Source organism: Asterias amurensis, chromosome 13 (genome assembly GCF_032118995.1).
Source record: "Asterias amurensis chromosome 13, ASM3211899v1".
NCBI lineage: Eukaryota > Metazoa > Echinodermata > Asteroidea > Forcipulatida > Asteriidae > Asterias > Asterias amurensis.
In genome coordinates, this window is record NC_092660.1 from 19,235,177 (window position 1) to 19,248,726 (window position 13,550).

Sequence of the window (13,550 nt, forward strand, 5' to 3'; positions counted from 1 at the left end):
TCCAAAACAAACGGAACAGTGTTTTATGATTTATCGATGTCGAGTCTGCAACGGTTGCCAATAAAACTCTATTTCAGGGGGGGGGGCGGGGGCAAGGGTGGCAAAGTAATCCCCCCCCCAAAAAAAAAATTAAAAAAAATGAAAAACACAGAAGAAACAACAACTGTACTGTACGGCTACGGCTATGGTTCGATTTCCGTGTACTCGTGCAGAGGATGTCCTCAACATTACAGTTAGCAAGAGGTCGTAGCCGTAGCTCTAGCTGTAGTCCAAGCACGTAGCCAGTTGTTCAATTGACAGACTACGTCTGAAGTCTGTACTTCTATTATTACAACTACACAATGAAGCTAGCTCTCACTAGTTTGTACACAAAATATAGGCGGATTTAAGGTGAAGATTGAACGATGAAAGATTGCACAAAATTCAACACGATTACTGCAGAGGAGATATAAAGATGGAATCGTTTACTGGTGTTGATTCTCCAAGATCAGGAACAATCATAGAGGGCGTTGGAGATGAGATTGTGCATTCTGTTTTCGGTGTTTTTATTGTAGTTGCAATTCCTCTGACGATTGCTTTCCTCAACAGGTGAGTGTAAAGTCACGGAAGTGGGGCGGGAGAGTGCAAACACAATACATAACAAAACAATAACATTATGCACGACTAAGAAGTTTTGTATACTATTCTTATATTGAAAAAAAAGTCATTCGTCATAAGATGACTAAACAGTCAAGAAAGTATCTATTTTAGCCGTTTTGCACCTCATCATTGTTGCTCTGCTGTAGGATGACTGATTACTGAGTGATACATTACTAGGGCCACACAAATTATTATCCATTATTAATAATAATGTCATCAATAGAAATCTTATAAATGAAAAGTTGACAGGGATCTCTCGTCCCCGTTGACTGTTTCAGATGAATACATTCAAGTGTCTACTTCAGTGAACAGCAAAAGACCTGCCATACTCATAGTATTTTCGGCAAATTTTCTAAAATTGGGAACCAACTTTCAGGAAGGTTTCATTTAGGTTTGGAACTTACCTACTTACTGACAACAATGAGTACAAAGCACCCAATTGCCATATTATTGGTAATCCATACTTTTTTCCCTAGACCCAATTTCATAGAACTACTTACAAAGCACACTCAGCCTCAGTAGCAAAAGCACAAAAAAATACTGACCAGGTTAAGGGTACCAGCCAAATTACCACACCTCATGAATATTTGTTGTACTGGTAATTTTACTCATTAATGCATAGCACAAAATTGTTAAGCAATATTGTTGCTTTTTAAAGCAGGTGTATGAAATTTGGTCCTGGTGCTGTCACTGTACAGGCAAACTCCACCTTGTATAAAGTCTGTTTGTTTTGATCTTTTCAGAAACCAAACTGGTTCAGGAGTTATCCATCCAGACAATGTGCAGAGAGTTTTTGAAGCAAGGCAACGATTAGGGGTTGATTCAGAGACAGTGAGTGATCGCCAACAAGAACAACAACAACAACAAGAGCAACAACATCAACATGATGAGCAGCTCCAAAATGGCAACTCCCAAACCCCACCCATTAGACGGAGATATAACTTTGACCCCACATGTCCTGTTTGTCTAGCAGAGTTAGCTTACGCTACAGAGACAAATTGTGGCCATGTTTTTTGCGGTATGTTTTTCGCTTAGCTGTATTTGTGAATTTAAGACGGTTTTCTTGCAATGCTCAAACTGAAAGAGATTCAACAATTTGTGTTGTAGTGACTTTGTTTTAAGATCATGCCCAATTTCATAACTCTGTTTGCTGCAGAGTTGTTCCCTTACTGGCCAAAGAGCTTTACAGGGGGCTGTAGCTACGTGCAGAATTTGGCAGTAAGCAGCGCCATAAAATTCGGCCTAGTTGGCCTAAACTCAACACATCTTCACTCTGTTATGTCTACATTTTGACCCACTGGTCTGCCAAAAATTAAAAGAAACCCCAAAACAGTGTAATGAGAGTATGAAATTAGTACCCCAGAAGTTTCTTTCCAATTTTTTTTGCATTAATTTCTTTTTGTTTTGCAGTTTTTGTTTGCTTTTTATGTCCTTGTATTTTATCAATCATTAGTGTTTTTTATTACATATTTTGTACTGCAGGAAACTGTTTGATAACCTACTGGAGGCATGGCAACTGGCTTGGGTCAATCAGATGTCCAGTGTGCAGACAACAGGTGTGAAAATCATTACTCAAATTACATCTTTTCAGAAAGAAAAAAACATTTTCAAGAGCAGTATATCCCTCTTTGATGAGCGACGCTGTATTTCAACTGTGTGTAATATTGTGTCCCTTTACTTCATGATAACCGTACCTCCTGCTTCTTCTGTTTGTATCCTACTCCTTGCTTTTCACTCCTTTTCCACCTGACTGCTATTTGATTAATTACACTAAATGAGGTGTCATAGGTGTCTTGGCCGAGCGGATAAGAGCACCGAACTCAAGCTCTGGTGTTTCTGTTCAGCAGAGTGTGGGTTCGAATCCAGGTTGTGACACTTGTGTCCTTGAGCAAGACGCTTAACCACAGCTTCTCTCCACCCAGGGGTAAATGGGTACCCTGCGAGGGCAGAGATGGTTATTGTGATTGATTAGCTTAGTGTGCTACATACTTGGCAGCACAGACTGTATACTCCCCAGGGAGCTGAGATGGTTTAAGGAAAGATTTAAGGCCCAGTGACCAGGGGTAATAATGTGGAAGCGCTTTGAGACGCCCTTCGGGTGTACAAAGCGCTGTATAAAAACCGACTATTATTATTATTTTTATATTGCACTCACCTCTTACCCCTGTGGGTGGCCCTGGTTCAATTCCTAGCCACATGACATTATTTTAGTTGAGTTGTGCATTGGTCTTTTCTGAGCTATAAGGGTTTTCTCCAGGCCCTGTGGCTTTCTTTTCTTTGGAAAAATTCAGCACTTTCTGTCTCTGGCTTTGCTCCATGTCACCTACCTGAGGCATCTTGCATGCCTGTGGCTTGCCCATGTTGTAGTCACATCTTTCACAATTCAGCTTCTCAGTCAAGATGACTAACCTCCCAAATTAGTAGTCCAGTCTAATTTCTATACCATCCGCCCTGGTAATAGTTAAAAAGCAGGACAGTTCTTTTCAGAACTGAGAAGTCTCCCGAACCTCCGATTATCTACTCCACGGCAGTAGAATAAAGCAAGACAGTTCCCTAAGAACAACTCTACCTGGCAAGTAGATACACACATGGTGTTACCGCAAACCAAATATACATTGACAGTGGACACCATTGGTAATTGTCAAAGACCAGCCTTCTCACTTGGTGTATCTCAACATATATATGCATAAAATAACAAACCTCAAAAATTTGAGCTCAATCGGTCATCGAACTTGCGAGATAACTATGAAAGAAAAAAACACCCTTGTCACACGAAGTTGTGTGCTTTCAGTTGCTTGACTTCGAGACCTCAAGTTCTAAACTTGAGGTCTCAAAATCAAATTCGTGGAAAATTACTTCTTTCTCAAAAACTATGTTACTTCAGAGGGAGCCGTTTCTCACAATGTTTTATACCATTACTCGTTACCAAATGAGGTTATATGCTAATAGTTGTTTTAAGTAATTGCCTTTAAATACATTGTTTTGGTGACTCTCAGCCTTTGAGAAAGACTCTGCTAGTGTCCAACCACCCCAAAAAATATTTCCATTTTCCTTTTTATCAATTAATACACAGGTGACTCTCTTATTGCCATGTTTCCGTGAAGTTGATCAAACCACAAATGATGCCCAGCAAGTTATCAATGAGATCAATGAATACAACAGAAGATTCTCTGGCGAGCCGAGACCAGTAAGTAGAAAAAAGTGTTTACAGGCATAGGCTTCCACCACACCTAAATGAAGCATTTTTGGCTATGGCTAAGGGCTTAGGCCACACACGAATGAAGCAATGTTTGCTAGGGCTAATGACTTAGGCCACGCCTGAATGAAGCAATGTTTGCTGGGGCTAAGGGCTTAGGCCACGCCTGAATGAAGCAATGTTTTCTAGGGCTTAGGGCTTAGGCCACACCCGAATGAAGCAATGTTTGCTAGGCTAAGGGCTTAGGCCCCACCCGAATGAAGCAATGTTTTCTAGGGCTTAGGGCTTAGGCCACACCCGAATGAAGCAATGTTTGGTAGGGCTTAGGGCTTAGGCCACACCCAAATGAAGCAATGTTTGCTAGGGCTAAGGGCTTAGGGCACACCCGAAAAAAGCAATGTTTGCTAGGGCTAAGGGCTTAAGCCCCACCAAATGAAGCAAATTCAGCTATGGCTAAGGGCTTAGGCAACGCTCACATGAAGCATTTTCTGCTTTGACTTAGGGCTTAGGCCACGCCTGAATGAAGCAATTTCGGCTTCGGCAACGCTCAAATGAAGCAGTTTCGGCTATGGCTAAGGGCTTGGGCCACGCCCAAATGAAGCATATTTGGCTATGGTTATTAGGGCTATAGGCCGCATGCTCTCTACGTCTTCTCCCACTCTCCAAAAACATCAAAGGCGCACAAACTCTGGATCAATTTTAAAATAGCTTTAAAAACGCCATTTCAAAACTCATTTGTTAAACTACCTATGACTAATTTTTTGTTTGTTCTCAATTTACTTTGTACAGGGCATTGAGACTCTATGGGTAATGCACTTTATAAGAATGGGTTTATATTTGGTGTGTTTACTAAACACTTGAGGATTGTAACAAATTTATACATTCAAAAACCAATGATGTAATATATAAATGACCTTTGACCTTCCTCAGCTGATGGACTACGTCCGTGACCTCCCGACCCTCTTTCGCCACGCCATGAGAGAGTTCTTCACCCTTAGTGGTCTCGTGTGGATGTTCCGCCTTCGCATCATCATCTGTTTCTTCGCCGCCCTCTTATATTTCATCTCGCCGTTGGACATCATTCCCGAGGCGGTCTTCGGCATCCTGGGTTTCCTTGACGATCTGTTCATTCTCCTCTTACTCGCAATTTATGTTACCATCATATATAGAGGATTTATCGCAGCTAGAGCCGGGGTCGCCTGAATCAAAAAACAATCAACTAATCATATTTTTTATATCTTATACCATGAAATGGTGAACTCGTTTCGGAGATGCAGCTGCAATATACATGTGGTATATGGAGGAAAGTTGAATTTTTGCAACTTAAGTTGGTGTGTTTCATTCCTTGATATAAATGTTACGAATTCTTTTGAATTTTATGGGCGGTAGGATTAAAACAAAATCATAATGTTGTGTAGGATTCTGTTGGATTGCTAATGCTTATATGTAGGAATCCTTGAGATTTAACAGGTTTGAGTACATCGGGGCAGTTGTTGCTTTGTAACAGTTGATGATGATGATGATGCGAGAGCGTAGTCTCTCCTACACCAACTCGGGACTTGGTGGCAGCCCTCTACTCTTTCCTGTCCAGCATTAAAGTCCTCATCTCCCTGTGTCACTGAGGCCAACATCTAGCCTTAGAGTGTCGATGAATGTGGCCCGCCTTCGTCCCCTTCTGCTAGTTAGCTGAGTGGAGGGCTGCGACCAAGTTCCGGGTTGGTGTAGGTTAGACTACGCTCTCGCATCATCATCATGAATATTTTTCAGGCAAACGTAGCGACCGCTAAGTTTGATGTCATCTGTAGATCTGTCAACATTCCAATCCTAATTTCCACTTCATGTCTTTGAGTTGGAGAAGGTAACTAGATACCTTGAGCCTTGCTTGGTTCCAAATGAAAAGTTCAAGTGCACTTTTAACTTTTAAACAAATAGTTGCTGTACCCATCAGGAACACACGTCTACCTTAATAATGGCTTGTTGTCAAAAAACAAATTCTTGTTCAAACATAACAAAACCAAGTCTACACGGATCAGAAAGTCTGGTTCCTTTCTCAAAATCGGAACTGGGACTATCAACTGTGTTATTCAGGGATCCAGACAAAGACAAGTTTTTGAAGATTTATTCTGGAAAGTTTTTGAAGATTTAGCGCAACCTACAGGCATGCAACTTTGCAGCTGATCTGGCCCAGTCGATAAAACTGTTTTTTGTAATTTCTGTAGCAGAAAAAACATGCATAATTATTATGCAAAAACGCATTTCATAAATGAATGGATTTGAATTGTTGCATCACCAATGTGCTTAATAGAACCACAGAAACAGTTGACCAGCCAAATGTACCGGTACCTTGTATCATAAACAATTTTGACCAATGCTTTGTGTTCTCCAACGTTTTTTCTTTCTTCTTCGTTTTATTTAGCTCTACACACAAACAAAAAAACAAAACTTGTTATATTTTAAGTTTTGAGGAAAGGGGAATTTCAATGAAACATTTGTTTTAGTAGTTTTGTTTCTATGGTTTGTAAATTCAATCACTGTATATGAAAACAATTTTGTATTCATTTGGAATTTTTTGTAGAAATATAACTTGGAGAATGCTGAGTGTGTATTGATTTGTCGTTAGCTACAGATTGTAGACCGCCAAAGGTGCAAGATGGGAAACTCAAGCTGAAATGTGCACTGGACGCCATTTTAGCAAGCAACTCTTTTGACGCAACACTAAGTGACTTTTGACAATGATCATTGCTATTAATGATACAACAAAACGTTTGCTTGCAGAAATGGGGCTCATGCGAATTCCACGATCCAACAGTAAATAGAGCTCCAGTTCCCCGCCTTGGGCCATCTAAAATCTTTGGTATTATCTGCTTTTAGGCAATTAATGCCTGCTTCCATTTTAGTAGAGGCTAGTCTTGGTTCAAGATTTTCCTGTTATGATAGCGGTAAGGGTTGATAGCACACTCTTGTGGTGACTATCAGCAATGGAAATTAACTGCAAGAGTAGTGAGATAATAAACAACAGGAGTGTCTTGAACCATTAAATTGCAGCTGTCCATTGGATAGCTTTTGACATAATAATGGCATAGATCATGGTACTGATACTCTATGTCCACAGCTAACATTGAGGGCGTGTGTAGTAGACAATTGAGTTTAACATTCTCCATGTTCTATTTCTGTGGAACAATTATTTTTGACAAATATTTGCATCTATCTTCTATGGAGTTTGATTTTGAGAATAGCATTATGGTTGAGGTGGTGTGTAAACAAATTGTTGGTACGCGATATTTTCTTTTTTTCCAAAGAACTTGTCAATATTGTTGGTTGTTTATTATTTATTTATTATTTATGTTGACATCATGTTCGGGAAGATTATTCAACAACTCATTGGGAGAAGGAAGGTTTCCCCTAAAATTGTAAATTCCTTGTGGAACTGTTTCTGAAGAGTTTGAAGTCATGTCCCTTGTGCTTTTGACATTGTGAAATGGTTTTCTGGTTGGATGTGTTCTGGGCCATTCAATATTTTAGAGCCCTCAATCAGTTTTTTGGTTAATGGCTCACCCAGGTCAAAATTCCAGTTGAACCCAGTTAACTGGGTCAACTGGTTCTAACTGGACAGTGTCCAATTTCCATATTAAACCAACTGGTTTGAACTGTGGTCAACTATGTTAACTATTCTTAATGGTATAAACTAACTGGTTTTGTCCAAATTCCATCTTAAACCACCTAGTTTTAACAGTGTTTGACTAGTTTATCAACTTGTTTTCATCTGGTTCTAGTTAAACCCAGTTTAGGTTCAAATGGATTAACTTTTTAATAATGATACTATTATGAGAATCATATGCCTTTTAAAGTGCCATTTTTCTTGGTTAGTTATTGATAGTAGGAACTTAGTAACTTTTCAAGGAGTGTATTCATAATTGCTTTAAAATCAGCCTTGTGTGACAACTAAACTAAAAATTGTGGTGTTATATATTTTTCATGTTAACGCAGAAAATGCAATTTTTGCAGTAAATGGCAGAAATATGACAAATTTTAAGTTTAACAGCTCTACTAGCTTTGTTAAAGGAATGTTATTTTTTCAAATTAGATACAAGATTGCTTGCACATTTCACTTTTTGAACCGAGCCTTTGCAATTAAATTATTTTATTGCTCCAAATGACTTTGTAAATTATAAATAATAATAAACAACTTTTAACTGAAGTTTGATTAATTCTCGAGTTTTAGAATGTTTGTGTGTTTTATTTATGTATTTTTTCTCATAATAATAATGGGATGAAAGTGTAAATTTGTACAACAATTGGCATTGACTATGCGTCGGGAAGTTGTGACAAGTATAATGGGGTGTGGGGTTGAGGCTAGGAGGGGGCGGGGCATGTTATATCTATCCCAAAACATCTTTTTTTTAAATTTATATTTTGTGAATAATTTAAATTGTATATTGCATATCAAGAGAGAGGAGAGGATGTTTTGGTGCATTCACCGAAATTATAAACTGAAGTCACAATCTTTCAACTACAACTTTAGTTCGTTTTGAAATTAATGAGATCTACTGAATAATGTGAAACATCACACGACACAGGACAAAAATCATGATGCGGGTTGCAAGACAAGCGCCCTCTCGTGTCCTCGTTTCTAAAGTTGATATTACAACATGGCGACGTACAGTGCGGTTAATTTTGGGGTGTTGCCGTCTTGAAATATCTCCACTTTGCAACCACTTCCAGGACGGTCTACCCCCCTTGATTGACCCCCATCGTTGAGAGGGAAAGAGGGCAAGAGCCCCACGGATCGTCTCAACCATGGATCCGAATGAAGACAGCCTTCAGATGCTCATCGGAATGGGGTTTTCCGACCTGACCGAGATAAAACGCGCGCTCTCCCTGAGCAAGAACGACTTGAATGAAGCCGTAGCTATTCTCACGAACGAGCAGCCAGGCTCGTCGTACGACACGGTTGATGAAGTCGTTGAAATGAAGGACAGGGGAGGCTCTGGGAAGTCCAAAGGGGATCGCCCAGACCAGGTGCGCTTCTCGGACCCAGCACCGCCCAGTTACGACGAGGCGGTTGAACCAGACGAGGTGAGGTGTTTACTCAGTACTCACTTCATGACTTGCTCACAAAAGTCAACTCAATGTGCTGCAGAAGAATGCAAAAATGCATGCAGTCTGCACTTGTGTCATGTCCAGGCCTGGAATTACAAGCAGGCCACGACATAGGCCATGACCTTGGTTGCCCTTGGTTTTGGCCTGTGCCCCTTCGACAGTTCGAAGTGGAAGTTTCCAATTGACGTTAAGATTATCCAATATGGAAATGCCCTTTGCAAAATGAAAATGACCTTGCCTTTTTTCAAAGATGAAATTCCAGGCCTGCATGTATTATGGGAAAAGTTTCCGTATGACGCCACTTTTTCAATCGATATGAAGTATCAAGTAATATAGTATCTAATTTACCTCAATTAGATATCCCTTTTTGTAAAAATTAGTGAAAAAGTCTAGTCATTAAACTCATTACATGTAAAAGTAATGTTGTTATCATACCACAAAGCCTAAAGAGTGAAATGGAAACGCTGGAAATATTCTGTGACAGATAATGAACGAAATGCATTCAATATTTGTTTTATTTTACTCATAAAATAGTCATAATATATATAGTCAAATTGTCTTTTGAAATGTTTTCATAAATAAACACAACATACTTGACACAGAAACTTGTCCATCCCACTTTTAAATTTAATCTGAAAACACCTTCCAAATGTAAATCCCCTCAAAATGTATGATGAAATGTGGACAACTCCATCCATCTGCATCTGTTTGCTACTAACTGTGCGAACGCCAATCAACAATTGGCTGGATATCTCGCACAGGAGCAGACACCAACCTTGTCTCCATCACACAATCTTGCTTTGTTTGGATGAATGAGCGGGAACAATTGTCTTGGGAATGACAATGAAAAAAAAGGTCTGTTCCTTGCCCTGGCATTCTTTGTACTTCTGTACTTTCATTTTGTGGCATTCACAAAAACAACTGCCTCATCGCCATCAGGCCTTATACTTCACGGAGGCAAAGCAGACAATTGCCTCCATGCCCCCTGGTCATTGCCTTCGTGCCCTCTACTCCAGTAGAAATTTACAATTTCCTCATTTGGTGCTCTTTACTGAGAAGAAAATGCCTTTGTGCCTTTGCTCTTTCAAAAATGAAGCATACAGGCCTGCGCCGTCAGTCTGCTTCAAGCATTTCGATCATTAATTCATGTTTACTATTTTCTTTCAGGGAGCTAAGGTTAGCCCAGAGCAGTCGACCATGGATACTGGGGAGGATCCCAATGCAGAGACATCTAAAGAGTTTCCGGCAACCAACTTGTACGAATTGGAAGGGAGGGTATTCACCGACCAGTGGTCCATTCCTTACAAGAAGGAAGAGTCTCTTGGAAAGTGTCTTATTGCAGCGGCTAGATTTGCAGAGGAAAGTAAGTATGAAACAACAATAATAACAACAACAAAGGAGCTAATGGTCTCTACAGGGAATGAGGAGTAATATAAAATTTCAAAGAAATTACGATATATTCTTGAAATGAGTATACTTACTACATAACTTTAAGGCACGATTGATTGGGGTTTTGAGGAAATGTCTTAAAAGTTATTGTCGAGGCAGAGGGTAAGTATTCGAATGAGAAAGAATTGTTTACCATTCATGAAAATTGAAGGTTTGACACTTAGCTGGGGGCTTCATGTAATACGGGTAGCTAGCTAACAGGGTTTAATGGCTAAGCGGTTTAGATCATTCAATTCAAGCTCTGGTGGTATTTGGGAATGATGTGGGTTCAAATTCCCTGCATGACACTTGTGTCCTTGAGCAAGATGCTGTACTATATTTGCTTCCCTTCACCCAGGGGTATGAATGGATACCTGTGAGTGTAGAGGTTGATAATGTGTTTGAAAAAGCTGTGCATGACCTCTGTGTAATTCAAGGCCTGTAAAATGAATGCAGAAATTTGTACTTTTGCAGGCCTGTGTGCTTCGTTTTTGAAAGAGCAAGGGCACCAAGGCATTTTCTCTTTGGCAAAGGGCACCCTATGAGGAAATTGTAAATTTCTACTGGAGCAATTCAAGGGCACCAAGGCAATGGCAAGGGGCAAAGGAGGCAATCGCCTCCGTTGCCGTCGTGAAGTATCAGGCCTGCTTTTGTTCGCAAACTTTCTGACTGTTAAAAATATAGGCCTAAATACTGTTTATTATCACCATTATTATTTAAGTTGGTGATGCACAGTGATGCATTCAGAAATATTCCAGACAACTGAAGACAGAATTCAAACAACTTCATGACTGCCTTACAAAGATAACCTTTGGTAGTTATGTAACTCCAACAATTATTTATCATAAGAACTTGGTAAAAAGCACTGGAGAGCTGTTGATACTTTACCACATTGTTAGAAACGACGTCTTTAGAGGGATGTAGTTTTAGAGAAAGAATTTTTCACCAGACTTGAAGTCTTTTTCAGGCATCTAAAATCACACAATTCTATGCCACAACGTTGGTTAATACTTCCATTGAAATATTCCAGTAGAAATGTACAATGTGCTCATTGAGGTGCCCTTTAAAGGAACACATTGACTTGGATCGGTCAAGTTGGTCTATAAAAAAGCGTTTTTAACCGTTTGTTATAAAAAGCATATGGTTGGAAAGATGTTTTAAAAGTAGAATACAATGATCCACACAAGTTTGCCTCGAAATTTGCGTGGTTTTCCTTTTACCGTGCGAACTAACACGGTCGGCCATTTATGGGGGTCAAAAATTTGACTCCCATAAATGGCCGACCGTGTTAGTCGACGAGGTAAAAGGAAAACCGTACAATTTCGAGGCATGTTTGTGTGGATCATTGTATTCTACTTTTACAGCATCTTTCTACCTATATACGTTTTGTAAAAAACGCTTTTCAAAGACCAACTCGACCGATCCAAGGCAACGTGTTCCTTTAAGGTTACTAAGGGGAACATTCCTCCGTGCCCTTGCCCTTTAAAGACTAATCATCTTATAGAGCAAACTGAATATCGCATACGGCTGGTATTACATTTTTAAAGCAGAGTTCAAACTCAAAGTGCTGTGTGACTTTCATTTTACCGTTTGCACCGATACTAATCTGAACTAAATAAAAGTCAACCTATCAAAGGAGTGCATATGTCAACACACTTTCCAGGATCAATCATGACAAAAAAGGTCACTTCACCTGTATACATGTACCACCCCCCCCCCCCCCCCTTCCAAGTCTTGGCATTCATAAAACCACAAAGGGGCAGGTGGGATTGCCAAGTATGGTCAGAAAGGAAAATGTTAATACAAATTGTAGAGGATTGAAAATAATGTTTAAATACAAATTGTAGGTAGTAAGACAGTTCTTTCATATTAAAAGGGATGTTACATTTATATTTTTTATTCTCCCTGGATAGCAATTGGGGCTAACATTTTACAGAGAAAAAAAAATAGTTGTATTTACTGCCAGCTCCATTTAATTGATTTCAACGTTTTGTATGAAGGCCTAATGGTTAAAATGGTTTTACATTTTGATGTAATGTCCCAACACAAACAAATGCCCCCACCACAAGATTGAGAATTTGATCTGAAGTAAACAAAAACCTCAAAAATAACTTTGTTTGTGTGTGTTTTGGCTGCAATGTACATGTATCAGGCTGCAATTCGTGCATATTTGCCTGTTCTGCCAGTTTGTTCCTAGGGAGAATCAAGTTTCATTTAGGGAAGACGATGATGAAATTTCCAGTTTTAGATGTTTGTACATCACTGTGATGTACAGTTTCTTTGGTCTGCAAATGTTTTATGGAGTAGGCCTCTTGCACTATATAATTTGTGGAAATTTGTAATGGAAAATTGAAGCTAGGATGTGTACATGTATCTTTCAAGTACCTGTAGGTCAAAGTCCTCAATACCAGCAAACCATTATCAATAATCAATGGATTTGCTGCAGACTCTTTGTTGAGCAATTCCTATAAGCAATCCCTTTGTATACAGTTACTGTATGATCATGAATGTATGTAAAATGCATACAGTAGGGTACAAAAAATATGTACACATTCGTATTAATTTTGGTTTTTACCCATACACCGATCACGATGTGTGTTAGCACTGTATACTCAGTACTTCCCCGAGTCCTGTGAAAAAAATATCACAGGCATGTTACTCGGGTGGGATTCAAACCCACGACCCTTGCAATTCTAGAGCAGTGTCTTACCAAATCTCTTTAAAGATATAATTGGGTCTCAGAATTCATAACTTCAATAAGCTATCTTCCTGAAAGTTTGTATACATGTACTCTGCGCCTTGAGTACCTTGTTAGTAGATACGTATGTGCGCTATAAGATTTCAATATTATTATTTAAAGTATTGTAAGTATTGTTTGAAGCTTTGCATGGTGTGGAGGGATAAGAAGAAACTATAAATAAATAGAAAACTTGCGGGTACAACCATGTGTAAATCTCTTAGGGTGAGTGTTGGCTCTGAAAAATAGCCGGTTTGGTCTCGAGCTTCAAACAGTATACTCTGCTCGTCTTCAGGAGAATGCTGGACTGTTGGTGGTGGTGGAGTTTAAGTAGCGCTGGATGAATGAACATTTGGACGGGAAGGATCCAAGCTGTTCTTGGCCGGTGATGCGTGAGAGTTGGTTGCTGGCTTTTATTTATAGTTTCTTCTTAAAGGATTTTGGTACCTT

The 13,550-nt window shown here is 39.5% G+C and overlaps 2 protein-coding genes across 3 annotated transcripts in view; both read left to right on the plus strand.

The window, feature by feature from the left end:
- The first annotated feature begins 384 nt into the window (after positions 1 to 384).
- LOC139946373 (E3 ubiquitin-protein ligase RNF170-like) lies at positions 385 to 8,043 on the plus strand. The gene is made up of 5 exons (XM_071944014.1): positions 385 to 588; positions 1,383 to 1,657; positions 2,122 to 2,195; positions 3,713 to 3,826; positions 4,766 to 8,043. Exons 1-5 carry the CDS (start codon positions 455 to 457, stop codon positions 5,036 to 5,038), a joined length of 870 nt encoding a protein of 289 aa, XP_071800115.1. The 5' UTR covers positions 385 to 454; the 3' UTR covers positions 5,039 to 8,043.
- A 450-nt stretch (positions 8,044 to 8,493) lies between these two features.
- The window catches only part of LOC139946584 (ubiquitin carboxyl-terminal hydrolase 24-like), a 66,166-nt gene continuing 61,109 nt past the window's right edge, over positions 8,494 to 13,550 (plus strand). For both annotated transcript variants that reach the window (XM_071944278.1, XM_071944279.1), the window contains exons 1-2: positions 8,494 to 8,911; positions 10,103 to 10,298. In XM_071944278.1, coding sequence (XP_071800379.1) covers positions 8,633 to 8,911; positions 10,103 to 10,298 — 475 coding nt within the window. In that variant the 5' untranslated portion in view covers positions 8,494 to 8,632. The remainder of the gene's footprint in view (positions 8,912 to 10,102; positions 10,299 to 13,550) is intronic.